The following is a 15,867-nucleotide window of genomic DNA, read 5'->3' as shown; positions in this document are numbered from 1 at the left end:
GTCATGCCGCACATGAAGGAGTGGCAGGAAGAGAAGGCGCGCGAAAGGCGTCATTGAGCGCACAGAGGGCGAGGTCAGCGTGAGCTGTCCACTGCGTTGGGGATCCCCTTCTATTGTTTTTGCAGCTCACCTATATCCTCGCCGCACGCACACACGCGCGTGGAAAGCGCTGCGTTTGCGTGTCTCGCTGCACGCGTCAAACCTAAAGGGCAGAGAAGAGACTGGTAAGACACATTTTGTTTATCTAAAACTGTAATGCAGGTGGCTTCCATCATTGACCTGACGGCCGCATCAACTCAAAGCAAGGGAACTATTAGAAGGGCATGCAGCATGTGGTGTTGTTTCTGATGTTCAAGCGGTTGCCATTAGTGCCTACGCCCAATGTGCCTTTTTTTTTGGCAGCTGGATTTGGTGAGCATCTATTCTGCGGAAGAATTAATCACCGTGCCGTCGGATGTACACGAAGATGCTCTCCTGCCAAAGTGTCTCTGCGTTTCAGGGTGTTCTCAAGGCCTTTTTTCTCTGTCACACACCATCATCATCGCTTCCTCTGTCCCTTCCAATCTTCTTGTGTTATCTCAGATCTGCTTCTTATCGGTTCCTCATCCCACCTGCTCGTGCTTTACGCTTAATTCTCTCTCCATTTCTCTCTTTAAAAGCTTCTTTTCACTCCCAACGTGTTCAAACCCGCAGAGGATCGTTGCGCCGACACGATGGAAGCCGCTTGCCGTACCTCGTTTCTGTCCTTCCTGGACAACTGGATGCTGCTGTTTATCACCATGGCTTTCGGCTTCTACTGGTGCAAGATGAACTACATCGACCCCAAACTGAAGGAGCTGCGGGAACGTGACGAACACCAAGTGAACGGACACACGGAGAAGAAAGTACAGTAAGCGAAGAGGTCAGACGTAAAAGCAGAGGCTCGCCTCCGTTTGCACGTACATGCATCTTTGCTGAGTTATATCGCCGGCATTTCCGTTGTTTATCTGTCCATCAAAACACCTATAATTGTAATTCCTTTTTCTCCTCTTTCTTTTCTGTTTCTATTATGTTTGCTTGCGTCCTGTGACTATTGACCGCGGCGTTGTCTCGTCACGCAGGTAAACGCCTTCTTTAGGCTTTGCTAGAACTTGAGCAGATTGTCTTGTGCACATGTCCGAGTACATATATATTTGCTTCCGTGTACGTGTGTGTGTGTGTGTGGTGAATAGGATTGTCCTCCATCAAACAGCCTAGAAAAAACAACTTCGACTATTGCTGAAGGAATATTAACAGGAAATAACGGAGAAGACTTCTTGGATCTTTCAGAGATCATACGAAGAGGGTTCCGGCGTTGCTTACATCCTCCATTCAATACCCGCTGCGCTTCATGCAGAAAAGCGCTTACTAACGGTAGCTGTATTTCTATGTGTGTGTGTGTGTCATTCAAGACGACAGCGGCGGCTGGCGCGGCCTGGAATGCGTTCGGCAACCTTCGTTGGGTAAACCTTTTGTTCTCCTGCTGTTTATCTTCTCCCCCTCCCCTTCCTCCTTCAACCTCCGTTTTCAACCGTTGTTCTGACGGCTATAGGCGCCTCTCACCGATCTGCTTCACGTACGGGATAGGAACGTTGCCTTCTCGCTTTCCATCAAGCGATGGCATTTATGGGAGAGACTTGGAACCACACAGTGCAACAGTAACGGTCTTCCTTGTGCTCACGGTGGGCCTTCTGACTATTCCTGTCTGCTACTCCCTCTTTCCGGTGGCTTCGTTGAAGCTGAGTCGCTCACCGCCTTGCTGAGGTTCTAACGAACCGTGTCGTCTTCGGTGTATTCTGCTAACATCGATAAGAGCTGCTACACCGCTGCGCAGTCTACCAGGTGCATGAAGCGCTTTCCCAGGCTGTGTATGTGAGGTGAACGCCGATGTCGACGGGGGGGGGGGTGATATACGCTGGAAAGATTCCGGGCGAGGCCCTGCCGGCACTGGTGAGTGTGCTCTTCGCCTGCTCATTTACCGTCGTTGAGGTTTACATGACCGAGTGCGTGGGCATTTCTTTGTGGTTGTTTGCGTACGTGTTGTCATCATCTCATTCTTCAATATTTCACTGTTGACCTCTTTTTTTTTTCTGGTCAGCGTCGCTATTCCAACGACGGCCTCCTCTCGGTGTGTCTCGCGGTGCTGCCGTTTTTCCTTCTGCTGTTCTACTTCCTCTGCCTGCATACTCAGTGTGCCCGAGGAGACCAGCAAGTAGTGAGATTCAAAACAAAAAAGAACCGAGTTCCACGGTGCCCGCAGAGAGTAAAGTCCAGCGAACCAGACGTTTAGAAGGAAGCAAATTGCAGCGCACGGAACTAATGATACGGAGGTCTCTCCAGGATTTTGCTCCTGAACTGAACGGTGCATTCTTGTGTGCCTTTCTTGTGCGTCGTTGCGGGTTCTACATCGCAGCTGTTGACTCACCAACTCTATCGCCTCTCTCTCTTCTTCATACTTACGCTTTTGGCTTCGACAGCTTTTTCGCTGTAAGGCGTCGTAATCGGTTCAGCGCATAAGTTTCTTTTCGTGTGCTTTCGATCGTATTTCTTGTTTTCTACCTCCATTAAGACGCCATTCTGTGAAGCGACCATCTAGCGGAATCGGTCGGCTGCTTTTCATCTTCTTTGTGCCTCACCGGCGGTCAAGACCGGAGCGCACCCGCCCTGGGGTATCTGCACTGCTCTTCAGTCTCGACTTATTAGGAGTATTATCACTAAAACGTCTTGAACGACGAGCACACCTGGGTTTAAAACCCCCAACGAAATATTTTTATTTTATCCGGATTTGAGTTGGCTCTCAATTTGTGTTGTCGCTGCTCATCTGCCTCTGCAGCCACGATTCGTAGACCGGGAGCGGCTCCTTCTTTTTTTTAGAAGCATTTTTTACTCTTCTCCAACAAAGTCAGGTGGAGAGAGAACGGCTCTTCACATCTCTCTCCTGCACCGCACTCCTTCTCTCTTCAGTGCTTCGGCGTGCGTTCTTACGAAAGATCTGTGCAAGGTAACGCCACCTCCCCATCAACACATTTTGCACTCTCCTGCCCATCATGGGAGACGAGCTCTCTGCCGGTACGATTGTCGGCATCGGTTTTGGCTGCATCGGCCTCGTGCTGCTGGTGGCCGGAGGCGTGTTTCTGAAGACGGTCCTCGACCACCGCCGACGTGTCCGTCGTGCCGTCAACGCTGCGGCGGCGACGGCAGCGCAGGCCTCACGCTCTCGCTACCCAGACGCTATCCCGTGCGACAACTACGGTGACCTTTTCCCCAATGACGAGCCCGTCTCCGGCAACGTTATCTTCCGCAGTCGGGCCGAAATGGACCGCGTGCGCGAGGTGCTGGTGCGCGTCGAGGACGCCGGCGACGACCGCAGCAGCGTGGACTTCAGCACCACGGAGATGGTGTCCATGAACGGCAGCTTTGTCAACGGACACCCCTCCGGACAGGGGAGGCCCGTGCCGCATGGGAAGACAAAAGTCGGTCCAGTGCTGGTGCCATCAAAGATGGGGTCGTTCGACAATGAGCACAACGTGTCGATGAGCTTCGTCAGCGCGTACCCGACCCCCGCACCGAGCATGCCAGCGTACGGCACACACTTGCGGCGGGGGACGTCTGCCTCCTCGTCGTTTAGCCCCGGGATGAGCGGCAGCCACATGATGAGCGTTGACGTCCCTCCACTGGCCGCACGGGACGGGGCTCCCCCTGCGACGACGGCGACTTCTGCTCACTTTCAAGATCGAAGTCGCGGTGGCCTGCGACTGCTTGTCCCAGCACAGGAGCGGACTCACTTTAGCGATGGACACACGCGGCCGGGGGAGCAACTTCTCACAGAAGACGACACCGCGAGAAAGAATAGCAAGTCGCCGCTGCCGGAGGAGCACTACGGTGCGCTTCGAAACGGTCCAGAGGGCCCCTTGATCGCGGCGCAGTCCTACAGCCCACCGCGGCAGCCACCTTCACCGACGCCGCACCGTGAGTCCGCGAGTTTCGTCGATCACAGTTCTTCTTTCCAAGCTCTCTCCGATGCGAATACGGCTTCCTTCACCCACCACCTCGCCCCGTCCTTCACAGGTCAAGACGGCACGCAGGACGGACGACGCGCCTCCGCACTGTTGCGACCGCCGGCGCTGCCACGGATACTTGTGATGGAGCCGGCAAACAGCATGCCAATCGTCACAGGGAGTCGCAGCGCCGCAGCGGTGCTGTCGGGTGTGCGCGGAGCCGCCCGCCACGATCCTCTTCACGTGCACCACGCTGGCGCTCCCCGTGTCAAGCAGCACAAACTGCGCATTCACCGGCAGCACCGCGTGCGTCAGGTGGACAAGGGCGGCTACGTCGTGCTCGAGGAGACGGAGAGCAGCGAGGACGAAAACCCCAACGAAACGGAGGCGTCGCCTACCGAGGAAGCGCCACCAGAAGCGGGTGACGGCGGTCCACAACAGTCACGGCCATCCGCACCCAACCCGGCTCCTGCAAGTACCCCGGCAGCTGCACCGTCGAAGGAAAAGAAGAAGCGGTACTACTTCGAAAAGCTCTCCTCTCTCGATGTGTACGGCAGCGCTCGGTATCTCCCTGGCTCGACCGGCGGATACCCACCGATGGGGTTGGAGGGTGCCAGCAGCAGTGGCAGCGACGGAGAGCAAAAGCTGGTGTCCGCTGGGCAGATGCTGTCGGCCACCATGAAGCACACGGAAGCCCCAACGTACACCGTCAACGTTAGTGGCAGGCGGACGTAAGGGACTGCCTTCGAGGAGACGACCCTCCGACGAGATGCGGTCGTCTTTCGTTCCCTGGATGCCCTGTTCGATGTAGAGTGTGGGTGCGTGACTGTGTTGCTTGCGGAGCGCGAAGCTTCGATTCAAAAGTTTATTGCATGGCGTGCTGCGCTCGAGGCGAGATTCGCGCCGCCGTACAGCAATTGTGGAAATCAGACAACAACGTATATTTCTGTTTTCCTCGTTCTTCGTTCTACAGTGCTTGTTAATTATTATAGTTTGGATATCTTCTTTCCGTATGTGTCTACCTATTATTATTGCGGTGGAGGTGCTATGCTCCCTTTATCTAAAGTATCTTTTTCTCTGGTGACCACACACCACTATTCTACACAACTACGGTCACGAGAACGTGAAGTCGCGGCGCTAGTGTAGAGGCTAACATCTTTCGCCATTGTCGCGAGCAACATAACGTGCCTCCGTAGTGGCTTTGTGTTTTGATGTCTGTTTTTCGTTTTTCTTTTATGAGAGTTGAACTCGCGGTAGTTAGCCGAAACAGAAAACAAACAATGAAAAACGCAATTACTAGGTGACTACTGGGTTCTGCTGGAAGAGGCGTCATCCGCACGGAACACTCGTGCACGTCAACGTAATGCGAGGCGACGGGAAGTTTGCAGACACGCTACACTTACCACAGGGATGCGCCGCACACGTTCAACCACAGGCCATCCCGCCCCCCCCCCCTCGCCGCTGTGAAGCTCACCAAATGAAAATCAAATATTCTCATTTGTTTCTTTGCGTTAAATCTCCTCTGTTTATCTTCTTGTTGGGGTTTCTTTGTTGTTCTCCCTCTGATCTTCTTTTGTTTCCTCTCCAGTGCTGAATCGTTTCCTAAGCAGGCGTTGACGAGCGACAGCGACAACGGCAGCAGAGACGTGTGTGCGGTGGTGTTTATTGCGGTGTGGGTGCGACGGGTCCTTATCGTGGATTTTGTCTTCCCCTGTCCTGCACGGCAGTGAACCGCATCGCGCTTTCTTCTTCTCTACCCCGTTCGCACACTGTTGAAGCTGTTCGGCTCCGCTATCTTTACTTTTGCTTTTGTTTTTTAACGATCGATGTTAACACGTTTCTGGTGTTCTTTTCTGCTGATTGCCAACTCGTTTTCGTTTTCCCTAAATCATTTGTTGTTGCTGAAAACACGCAGCTGCAACGGATCATTCTTTCTTGTTTTTCTTTGGTATTACTATTTCCCTCCATTCACTTGCGGCCATCATCGCGGATGCGTGCAAAGCACCGGAACCCCATCGTGGCGTGCTGCTTGGTGGTCTTCTTCCTCGCGTTCTTCATCGGCATTTTGCTGGCCTGCGCGCGTCGCTTTAACAACGCCGCCATCGCACGCCGCGCACGAGAGGCGGAGCAGAGCGCAGCGCAAGCCGTTGCCCGCGCCGAGCGCCGCCGTCGACACGGACCTGCTCTCCCGGAAGCGGAGGCGGCGCCGGCTACGCTGAAGTACCAATGCCCCGCCCTCGGCAACGTCATCATCAACGACGCGGATGACTTCAAGAAGCTGCGCGGGGAGTTGGTGGAGGTGGAGGCGTCGAGTCTGGGCGACGCGGTGGCCAACAAGGAGGCGAACTCGCTGCAGCAGGGCAGTGCGCCCGCTGCTGCTGCTTCAGCCTCTGCGGCGCCGGTCGGACTCGCGGAGACGTTTGTCGAAGACAGCAATGAACCGTTATCTACCACCCGACGTGCAATCCTTCGTTCGACCGTCATGGCGAACGTCAGCCGTAATAGGGCTAACAAAGGCCTGGAAATCGAAGACGGTGCGACGCCGTACGGCCATTCTCTTGAGGAGGGAGGCTTCGTGATTGTGGTGTGCGGCAACCGTGTGGGCGACGCTCCCAGTGGCTCACATGGGAATGAAGATTCGGCCGCTTTTGAAGCATCCACTGGCGATGCGGCGGTGGCGCCGAGCGCAAGTTCGGAGGCCTTGCCGGCTGCTCGCCCCACAATGCACCTCTACCGATGTCTGCCCTCGAACTGCGTCTACGGCGAGTCGAAGTACACCACCACGAATGAGGAAGAAGCTCCTCGGGGTGGCGCAGCATGGAATCAACACGGGGACGAAAAGTGGGTGTAGCTACCGCACGCTGCAACCAGTTTATCGGGGGAGAAACGGGGCAGTAGTGGTCCCTTTCTTTTGAATGTCTCCCAACGTTTATAATGGGGTGTAGTTGTTCTCTTTCAGTCGATCGCGCGATTCCTGGTCGCTCTGGCTTGAGAAGAGCGCCTGCCCTTTTTTGTTTTGACGCACGTTGGCGCGCAGCCCCCAATGCCTACCAGAAGGCGATCTTTGTGTGTCCGGAGGAAGCAACACACACATCACAGCAGCTGCGTGTCGTGACAGAAATGCGAAGAGGCAAAACACCTCCGTCTTATTATTATTATTATTATTATTATGGCTTTGCGTGTTGACTTCGTTTCAATTGTCCATGTTTCTTATTCTTCCGCGCGTGTACATTTTTGGTTGGTTCTTTAAGAACCGACGTCTGTTTTCTTCTTTCCGATCTTCTTTTTCTTTTAGTTTTGTTTGCTTCTAAACATTTTCTACTCCCCAAGCTGAATGAGTCGTTTTCTTCACCATCTTGTTTTTGTCTCCTGTTGCCGTGTCCGGCTCTGTAGGTGTTCCGTTGACGAAGAATCAACTTAGAAGGGAGGGGGTATTGCGGCTGTTGCCATCGTTTACTTTATTTTTGACTTGCATGAATGTACACGTTACGCCTCGCGGGAGAGGACAGGCCAATGTGGTCTCCAGCTCCACTAGATTTCGGCTATAGAGGTGTAATAGTTTTGAGAGGGGGGAGGGGCCTCTGTGAGGAAAGGAGATAGCATTTTTTACTACTCTGCTCTTTTTTGTTTTTATTTGTGAATCTGGAGGACTCTTATACATCGCGTCGTCCCACGCTGCATGTGATTTTCTTTTTCCAATTTCTTAGATGCGCAGAAGTGGAAGCTCAACGTTGCGCAAACAAATCACACCATCACTCGTTTCTTATCGATTTATGGTGTGCCTGTGCTTGGTGTTGCTCTACGCTCTGCTGTACGCGGTGACGATCGATCAAAGCAGCATCGTTGCGATCCTTTCCGAACCACTGCAGCCAGACGAGTGCGAGAGAGAGAGAATGACCGTTTGACAGAGCTGTTCATATGTATTTGTGTGTCGAGGTTATACCTCTTTCAGCCGTGTCTTCTCCCTCGTCACGGTTTTGTTTTCCTGTGGATGAGTGTCGTAGAATAACATGATTTTTCTTCCCTTCTTGCAGCTTCTCTGCATTCACATGCTCCTGCACCTCTCCGCAGGTCTTACTTTTGCTGCATTTATCAGTTTCTCTTCTGTTTTTCACAGTAAAAGTAATTTGTTTTATGTAGGTTTCTTTCCGGCTTTTGGTTGCCCTTTTCTGCGAAGTCACGCGTGTGTTCGCAGACTTCTGCCATTCATCATGTGAGGTATGTCAGGCAACGTGTGGCCTCAGCTCCGGCGGGCCTAGTGGTCCGCATGTAGGAGTCATAAGATTGCTTTTAAACGACTTATTGCAAAAAGAAAGAAACAGTGATTTGCGAAAATACGCTTTCGCCTTTTTTTTGGTTTATGCACGCCGACCGTTTTCATCGGTCTGGGTGTTGCTTCTTCGTAAGTTGGTCTTTACTGCCTCGTTGGTGAGACCGTTATTATGCTTCATCTCTACTACAGCGTGCCCTCTTACGGAGAGACACTGTTTTGTGTCTTTTAATGCTTTTCCGGTGTTGCGTCGCCTCTTCGTGACAACCGCTATTTTTCCCCCTTTTTGCGTTGCGTGTTGAGATTTCCTGTTTTATCTGTTCATAACTAATATGGCGTTGCATTGGACCATGTGAAGAACCGGCAACACCTATGCAAAATAGGATAGCGTAATTGAGATGCTGCCAGACGCACCTCGATGGCTGCGTGGCAGTATCCGCCTCTTATCGATGCTACTCGCTCGAAAGGGCCTCTACAGTTTTTGGTTTGATCAAAACTGTTGCCGCCACTCACCACTCACAACTTTCCGCTGATGTATGTGTGTAAGGTGCCGCATTGTGTCAATAGGCATACCCCGACAGCGCCCGCTCTGGTTGAGGAACTGTGCCTCCTTCTTCGCTGCTTTGATTTCCTTCCTGCCTTCCGTTCTCCTCCTTTCTCATGTCGTTGTGCCTGTGGCGAACAGACGGTCACTCGCAAAAGCCGTTATTTAGCTTTTGTAAAGCGCTTGTTTCTTTGTAAACTGCAAAAGACCTTTATCTGTTCTCTCTTGGCGGTAGGATCTTCTAGTAGGACTTATTCTCTTATTAGTATTTCTTCGCTCGTCCACAGTTCTCTTCTTTTCTCAAATTCCAGCAGCCCTACCGAAGTGCGGCTTGATGATCATTCTATCACAGAAAAGAAGAGCCAGTTTACAATATTCCGTGATCAGAAGAACAAGCTGCCCAAACCGCGCACAACTACCTTTTATCTCAAATTCAAGTCTCTCTCTCTAGACTGGTCCTCTGCATCGATTCCACCGGCAGCACTATGCGTGGTGTTTCCTCCGTCGTCGTCGTGGCACTGGTTGCGTGCTGGGCGGTGTTCAGCGCCTTTGCCCTCCTGCTGACGTACCTCTACATCGAGGACCGCCTCAAAGCGCGTCGTCGTCTCGCGTCTCTCGTTGCGGGCCGTGAGGAACGCGGTGGTGGTCTTCATCGTCGTCGCCGAGAGTGTTTGCCCGCGGCACTGCCCGCGCCGGATGACTTCAGCTACGAGGATCCCCCACTCGGCAACGTCGTGATCAAAGATGAGACCACGCTGGCCGCCTGGCGCCTTGATCTCGTAGCGGTGGTTGTGCCAGTCCACGCTTGCGACGCCGTGCACGATGAAGAAGGAGAAGCGAAACCACACGACGGACAACGTGGACCACCAGCGGACCGCGAGATGATAGAATTACTGGATACGCGTATGTTCCCGGCAGAAGGGGCAACGCATCCCTCACACGTGTCCATCCCGAGGGACGTTCACGCGTCCTCGTGGGGTGGCGGCTACGTGATTGTGGAGTGCGAGGTTCCCTCCCCGCTGTCGGCCACTAGTGAACGAAGTAAGTCGAGCACGGTCAGCTCCTTCAGTCCGAGAGACGAGGAGATGATGGAGACGGACGATGACGCGGCGGCATCTGCCAAAGGCCCCCCGTCGCAGTACTTTCGTTTTCAGCCGTGCCCGTCCCCCTACGGTACTTCGCAGTACTTCGTGGGAGAATAACGCCTTCGGGCACAAACGAACGGGCGTCAACGGAGCAGAAAACCGAAGCCGCAAAATATCTAAAAGCGTTTCGCTTCCGGAAATGCCTGCTCTTTACTTCGTTTTTTGTATATGATTCGGTGTATGCCGGTGTGTGTTGCTTCCAATACGCTGTGCTTTGATTTTCTCCGGGGCAGATAATCCATGTGCGTTCTTTTCGTCTCCCGCGCTGCATTTCTGTTTTAGATGAATACTCGCTTCTTTTTCCAACGACTTTGTCAGCCTTTGCTTTAACTTCATTTTTATCTTCATACGCCATCTCTTCTTGTGTTGTTTCTGGTCGTTCGTACGAGCAACATGGTGAAGCGCGTGTTTCAGCTACATACTCTTTCCTGTTTTTGTTTTCCTTCTGCATCCGTCACGCCCACGCCTCACCATTCTAGACCGAATAGTACCGTTTACGAAGTGTGGCGCCGTTCATCGGACCTTCTCTTTCACGTTTAACTTCTTTTTTCTTTCCTTCTAGGTTGCCGCTTTTCAGCAGCGATGGTCACTTACTTCAGTGACGCTGTCTGCCCTTGAAGTTTTCATGTCGCCGTGAGGCAATTGGCAGCTGTCACCTTTGGTTTGCAGGGAGGGTCCGCTGGGTGCGATGGACGCCCCTCTCGAGGGGTTGGCGGCTCCTCAGTGAAGTGGGAAGAGCGCTCCCCTCTTTTGGTGTTGGTTCTCTTCCTCTCTCTCTCGTTTTCTCTTTCTCGTCCACCGTTTCTTGTTCTTGGCAGCTTCTCTCCTATTCAGTTTGGAAGGTGTGACCGGCCAGCGTTTTTCATCGGTGTTTTCGTTTGCTTGTTTCACCGATTCCTCTCGTTTCATCCGCGAGAAGGTGCAGTGCCCGATCACCTGCCCGTCCTCTCCTATGAAAAGAGGATAATAATAATAATAATAATAATAATAATAATAATAATAATAATAATAATAATAACACCACAGGGCTTCGATTTAGGCGGTTGTTTATTTCCTTACGCTTTTTGTTTCTGAGAGTTCATGGGAATGAGGAAAGCCCGAAGAGAGGAGCACCGTGTGATTTACACTTACTGTTCGTTTCAAACTACGCCTACAGCCATTCTCTGTTTTCCTTGTCCCTTCCGACCTATCAGTAGATGGAGGAGGTGCCGCGGTCTCCACGCATCAACGAAGGTTCCTTTCGTGCGGTACCGTCACAGGTAGGCGAAACTCATCTCAGCAAACAAACAAAATGGAAGTTATGGCACTCACCTTTCTATCGTGGTGGGAAGAGTCGAAAAACGCTACTTTCCTGCTCCACTGCCAGCGCTTCATTGCCACTGAAGAGCACTGGATGATGCGGCGCATACCATGTGTGTCACTGGATGCAATACCAGACGCTGTCCTGCCGAAGTACCCGCCTGATTGTTCAGGAACGATGCGCCTGCTATGTGCCTGCCATGGACGTTTCTTTTTGGTTATTTCTCTTTTATTATTATCTCACCGTCTTCTATTCTCTCGCTATATATATTTTTTTTTTTTAGAGTGTGCCAACCCGCTCACTCTCGTCTCTTTTAAAGCAACACCTCTTTACTGTGCTTCTCTCATCCGATACACACAAGATAACAGCACCGTAAAAGGTATGCTGTGGCGAGCAGTGGACTTCCCACCCCTCCCTTTCGCTCGACTGTTCATTGTTGCTTCAATTGATTCGCACCAGGAGAATTGAAGGTTGCGAACTCGCTCACTGCTCTCTAAGGCAATCAAGCCATCAATCCCAAATTAAAAAACCATATATATAAGTTTAAAATGAGAATCGACAGCACAAGTGAGTAAGTCCGTCTCAGCAATATTTCAACTTCCATTTTTCATCGCAAAAGCGGTTTTCGCACACCGACTGTGTTGTTCCTGCTCTATTCACCGCCTCTGTTTTTGGAAGCACGTAACTTACAAAGCAGCTGCCCTCTTCATTTCTGCGGTTGTTGCGCTTCAAACATGGGACGCTTCCACTTGTGGCGCCGCTCAATACGGTCGAGGAACGGCACGAGAGCTGCGTCCTCCACTGCCCGCTCTTCCACTGTCACCACCGCTGTTCTCGCCACCCCGACGACCACCGCACCGCGTCACCTCCCTGCAGCAATCCCGTGCTACAACTACTACGAGCTCTTCCCCGAAGACGCCGGCCCGCTCGGCCACGTCGTGATTCATGACAGCGAGGACATGCGCGTGTGGCGGCTGGTGGCGACGCCCATCTCTGCCGCCGACGCCGTAGCGAAAGGCGGTTGTCTGCAGTACGTCGACGACAGCGGTGAGGTGGACCCGCAGTACTACGAGTTTGCGCAGGATGCGGAAGAGATTTACGGCAGTGCGTCGTATCAGAGAATGCTGGTGCCGCCGCTGCTGCCCGGGTCGCCGGTGACGAGCGACTACGTTGCGGCGATGCAGTTTCCCACGGCGAAGCACGTGGACGTGGGCACGTCGTACGGCGCTCTGTCCGATGAAGCGTTGACGGAAGTCCAGACGTGTGCTGTGTGAAGCACGGCAAGCATCACCTGCGTCCTGAGAAGTGTGCGTGACGTTGCGTGGCTGGCGTTGCGGACCGTCGAACCTGTAAAGTGCAGAGAAGTAGTCGCCTGCGTCGCTGCGCGTAGATGCTCTGTTATTCACACGTTGAAGCATGTCGCCCTTTTCCATTCGTTTTCCTTCCACGAAGCCGCCCCCGGGCGTCTGTGTGGAACACAGCTGGGTCAGCCCTATTATTTATTTATTTTGCTTCCCGTTTCCTTTGGCTCTTATGACTATTGCGCCGCTATCCTCCATGCTGTTCAAAAGATCTGCTTTTCCTAACTATTAAACTCCCTCTTTTTCAATTGTTTGGTGCTTTCCTCTTACATCTATATCAATGTGTGTGTGAGCGGGGGGTACGCAGTCAGTTCGATTCTTTCTCTGTAAATACGCGGTGGAAGATCTCTCCACCGCGTGGGTTATTTTGTGTCAAACTGTTTCTCATGGACGTCCTGCCAAATTGAAGTTGTACGCACCGTAGCGGAAGAAGCCAGTATGGATGCGAGGCCTGTTCGGCACACTTCATCCGCGTTGGTTCTCTCGGTGGATAGATGATGATGTTCAGCAGATGGGGAAAACAGAAAAACTGCGTGGCGCCGACTTCAAAGGTAAAGTGCCTGCAGCGAAGGCCGCGAAGTGCGTAGAGTGCCTGCTCACAGCTACCATCGTGTGTGGCGGCCATTCTCATACACACAGAAACAAAACACCCACAATGGACGGTCAAAGGTGGCTTTTCTACTCGCCGTTTGTTATCCTTTACGGCGAACCACTCTGCCTGACCAGCGCGAGTCTTCCGCAAAACTATTCTTTGTTTTTCTCTTTTCCCTCCTACGGAACAACCATTGGCACAAAACACTCCACCTGCACGCTCTCTTTCTCCTCACAGAAGAAGAACCACCTTCTCATTTTTGTTTTCGCCGTTCTTATCCGTGTAATGTCGCAAAAACCTGTCTTCGCAGTTGTTTGATTCAATTGTCGTTTGGCAGCCAATTCACTACACACTACACTCCTAATCCACCTCTCCTGTCGGTACGCTTGGTGTCCTTCACCGCCCTCTCCTGCGTTCGTGCAGCCCTGAATAGGCGAGTTCGCTGTATTGCTAAAAATATTATTGATTGCACACTCATGCCACTGTTCCACCGAGGCCACCACCACCACCAAAGGAGTTCCAACCGTCGCCATTCCTTCATCCCGCGACTCACGGCATCGCAGTACGCGCATCTTCCCAAAGCCCTGCCCTGCACGAACTACTACGGCATTTACCCCGAAGATGCAGGCCCGACGGGCACCGTCGTCATCAAGTGCAGAGAGGAAGCGCAGATGTGGGCGCTGGTGGCAACGCCGGTGTCAGAGGAGGAGGAGGCCGTGCAGCTGGACGGAGGCTGCATGGCGTACGTCACCGGCGACCCAAAGCACCCGGTGCAGTACTTCCACTTCCGCAACTCCGACGATGACGTCTTTGGCCGATCGACGTACCAGCAGCGTCCGTCGTGTGGGTCTGTCGTGTCCGCGCCGCCAGGGTAAGCTCGTGTGAGGGCGCGCTGTGCTCACCCGACAGACCTTGCTGCCGATTCTCTTTGTGGAGAGCTCTCGTTGACGTGTAACGCGTGTTAGGCCTGAGTGAGAACTGCAGCTTCGCTGAAGAGGGAAGAAGTCATCAAAGGCTACTGCATTCGATGAACACCTCCTTTTTCTCAAGCGTTTCTGATACACCGGTTTCGTACCTATTTTTGTGTGTTTTACAGCCGATTTTGTAGTGGGCAGAATGAAAAGCGCGCTGTACCTCCTCTATTGCTTCTACGGTGTCCTTTACAATCTCACCTCGTTGACTCCCTCCCTCTCTTCCCTCTTTTACCGTTTTCTAAGCAACATCGCCATTTTGAATGGTTCCTCCCGACCTTTATTTTCTGCCTTTCCATTTTTGGTCACCCCGTTTGTTTTATCTGTATATGCATATATATATATCCTCATTTCATCTTTATCCAAGCAACTGATGCTGTTTCCTGGCCATCCATTCCGAGGCGACGGTGTTCGCACGATGCAAAAGATCTGCAGTGCGACGCAGCGAAACGCATTCCTAAACGGTGAGACTTCGAAAGGAGGTTACACCGTGGGGCCAAAGAAAGAGCCGCCGCATCGTCGCTTCTTTCTTTCTTATTTATTTATTAAACGCCAAACTCTCGTGATTTGTCCATCGCAGCACAACCACCTTATCGGCAGCGGGGGAGGCGAGACAACACGAGTCGTTTTTTTGCTGTTGCCTTTTCTTTTTTCTTTTATATCATCTTTGCTGGCCTGTGCATACTGACAAGAGTGTTTGAAAAGCTGATGAAGGCGGCATTTCTCACAGTTTTCAGCTGGACCGCTTAAACGGAACGATAACGGAACTATTGTCGTTCTTTGGGTCCTGTGTTTTCAGTTTTTCTTTTTGTTTGTTTTGAGGGGCTAACTCTGTCTCGTAGAAGTATCTGAATTTTAAAAGTATGCCTTTTTTTATTCTCGAGAGACTTGTGTGGATAGTAACACTGCCGAACTTTTCTCTTTTTTACAATTTCTTTTAATACCGCTGTTGACTCAGCGGGAGTGAATGAGTGGCTTTCACTAGTAGCAATTGTTTGTTTTCGTACTCTTTCCCTTCTCTCTTTCCTTTGTCTTGCTTTTATGAGGTAAATGAAGACCTCTCGAGAGCAGTATGGAGTACTCGTATCAGGCTGCTGGCCTTCTTTTTTTCCTGATCCGCTCTCTCACAACAGGCTACCGCCTCTCTTGTTGTTGTGCATGAGACACCGATGTATCGTGCGCAATCGTGTGTTTTCTCCCTGTTTCTATTTGCTACCACATATTTCCCAAAGCTTTTGTTTCTCGGAGTGCCTTTTTTTTTCTTTGTTCTTCCTTCCGTACGATTCAATCTGTTTTCTTCTAGGTTACTTGCCTTCTATATTTAAGTATCTGTTCAATGAAACAGACGGCACTTCTACAACTCTCACCGTACATTGCACGACGTACAGTGTGCTGAAAGGCAAGAAAAAGGCGTTGTTTAACGGTGTGCAGAAGCCTCTGATCAGTCATTGAATATGCAGTAAAGTAACAGCACTGAATGTTAACAAGGCGGCGTCACTCATAGCATTTTATTTCTCGTCGCCCCGCTCGCAGGAGGCACGCTAGCATTTTTCTTTCTTCCCTCCGAAGATCGCCGAATCCGTCTATAAGAGTGGTGATGGGTGCTTTGATGTGAGTGGTTGATGAATACGGAAGTTGCTGCGGCTGACGCTGCGGACAACGAACTGC

At 51.8% G+C, this 15,867-nt stretch overlaps 6 protein-coding genes across 8 annotated transcripts; all 6 read left to right on the top strand.

The window, feature by feature from the left end:
* Positions 1 to 381: 381 nt before the first annotated feature.
* Positions 382 to 810, top strand: ABB37_09113 (hypothetical protein; the record flags this gene model as incomplete). The annotated part of the gene is made up of 1 exon (XM_015808398.1): positions 382 to 810. One exon carries the CDS (start codon positions 382 to 384, stop codon positions 808 to 810), a length of 429 nt encoding a protein of 142 aa, XP_015652851.1.
* Positions 811 to 2,494: 1,684 nt separating this feature from the next.
* On the top strand, positions 2,495 to 4,751 carry ABB37_09112 (hypothetical protein; the record flags this gene model as incomplete). Its single annotated transcript, XM_015808397.1, has 1 exon — positions 2,495 to 4,751. Exon 1 carries the CDS (start codon positions 3,066 to 3,068, stop codon positions 4,749 to 4,751), a length of 1,686 nt encoding a protein of 561 aa, XP_015652850.1. The 5' UTR covers positions 2,495 to 3,065.
* Positions 4,752 to 5,603: 852 nt separating this feature from the next.
* On the top strand, positions 5,604 to 6,867 carry ABB37_09111 (hypothetical protein; the record flags this gene model as incomplete). The annotated part of the gene is made up of 1 exon (XM_015808396.1): positions 5,604 to 6,867. Exon 1 carries the CDS (start codon positions 6,007 to 6,009, stop codon positions 6,865 to 6,867), a length of 861 nt encoding a protein of 286 aa, XP_015652849.1. The 5' UTR covers positions 5,604 to 6,006.
* A 2,103-nt stretch (positions 6,868 to 8,970) lies between these two features.
* On the top strand, positions 8,971 to 10,032 carry ABB37_09110 (hypothetical protein; the record flags this gene model as incomplete). Its single annotated transcript, XM_015808395.1, has 1 exon — positions 8,971 to 10,032. Exon 1 carries the CDS (start codon positions 9,316 to 9,318, stop codon positions 10,030 to 10,032), a length of 717 nt encoding a protein of 238 aa, XP_015652848.1. The 5' UTR covers positions 8,971 to 9,315.
* A 1,525-nt stretch (positions 10,033 to 11,557) lies between these two features.
* Positions 11,558 to 12,549, top strand: ABB37_09109 (hypothetical protein; the record flags this gene model as incomplete). 3 transcript variants are annotated; one of them, XM_015808394.1, is made up of 1 exon in its annotated part: positions 11,558 to 12,549. In XM_015808394.1, the coding sequence occupies exon 1, from the start codon at positions 12,010 to 12,012 to the stop codon at positions 12,547 to 12,549; it is 540 nt and encodes a 179-aa protein (XP_015652847.1). In that variant the 5' UTR covers positions 11,558 to 12,009. The 3 variants fall into 3 exon arrangements, with proteins under 3 accessions (XP_015652847.1, XP_015652846.1, XP_015652845.1); XM_015808393.1 differs by having other exon boundaries at positions 11,594 to 12,549; XM_015808392.1 differs by having other exon boundaries at positions 11,636 to 12,549.
* A 915-nt stretch (positions 12,550 to 13,464) lies between these two features.
* Positions 13,465 to 14,103, top strand: ABB37_09108 (hypothetical protein; the record flags this gene model as incomplete). The annotated part of the gene is made up of 1 exon (XM_015808391.1): positions 13,465 to 14,103. Exon 1 carries the CDS (start codon positions 13,705 to 13,707, stop codon positions 14,101 to 14,103), a length of 399 nt encoding a protein of 132 aa, XP_015652844.1. The 5' UTR covers positions 13,465 to 13,704.
* Positions 14,104 to 15,867: the final 1,764 nt, after the last annotated feature.

This window comes from Leptomonas pyrrhocoris, assembly GCF_001293395.1.
Source record: "Leptomonas pyrrhocoris isolate H10 chromosome Unknown, whole genome shotgun sequence".
Classification (NCBI taxonomy): domain Eukaryota; phylum Euglenozoa; class Kinetoplastea; order Trypanosomatida; family Trypanosomatidae; genus Leptomonas; species Leptomonas pyrrhocoris.
The sequence above is the reverse complement of the archived record's forward strand: the minus strand, read 5'-3'. Positions and strand labels throughout refer to the sequence as shown.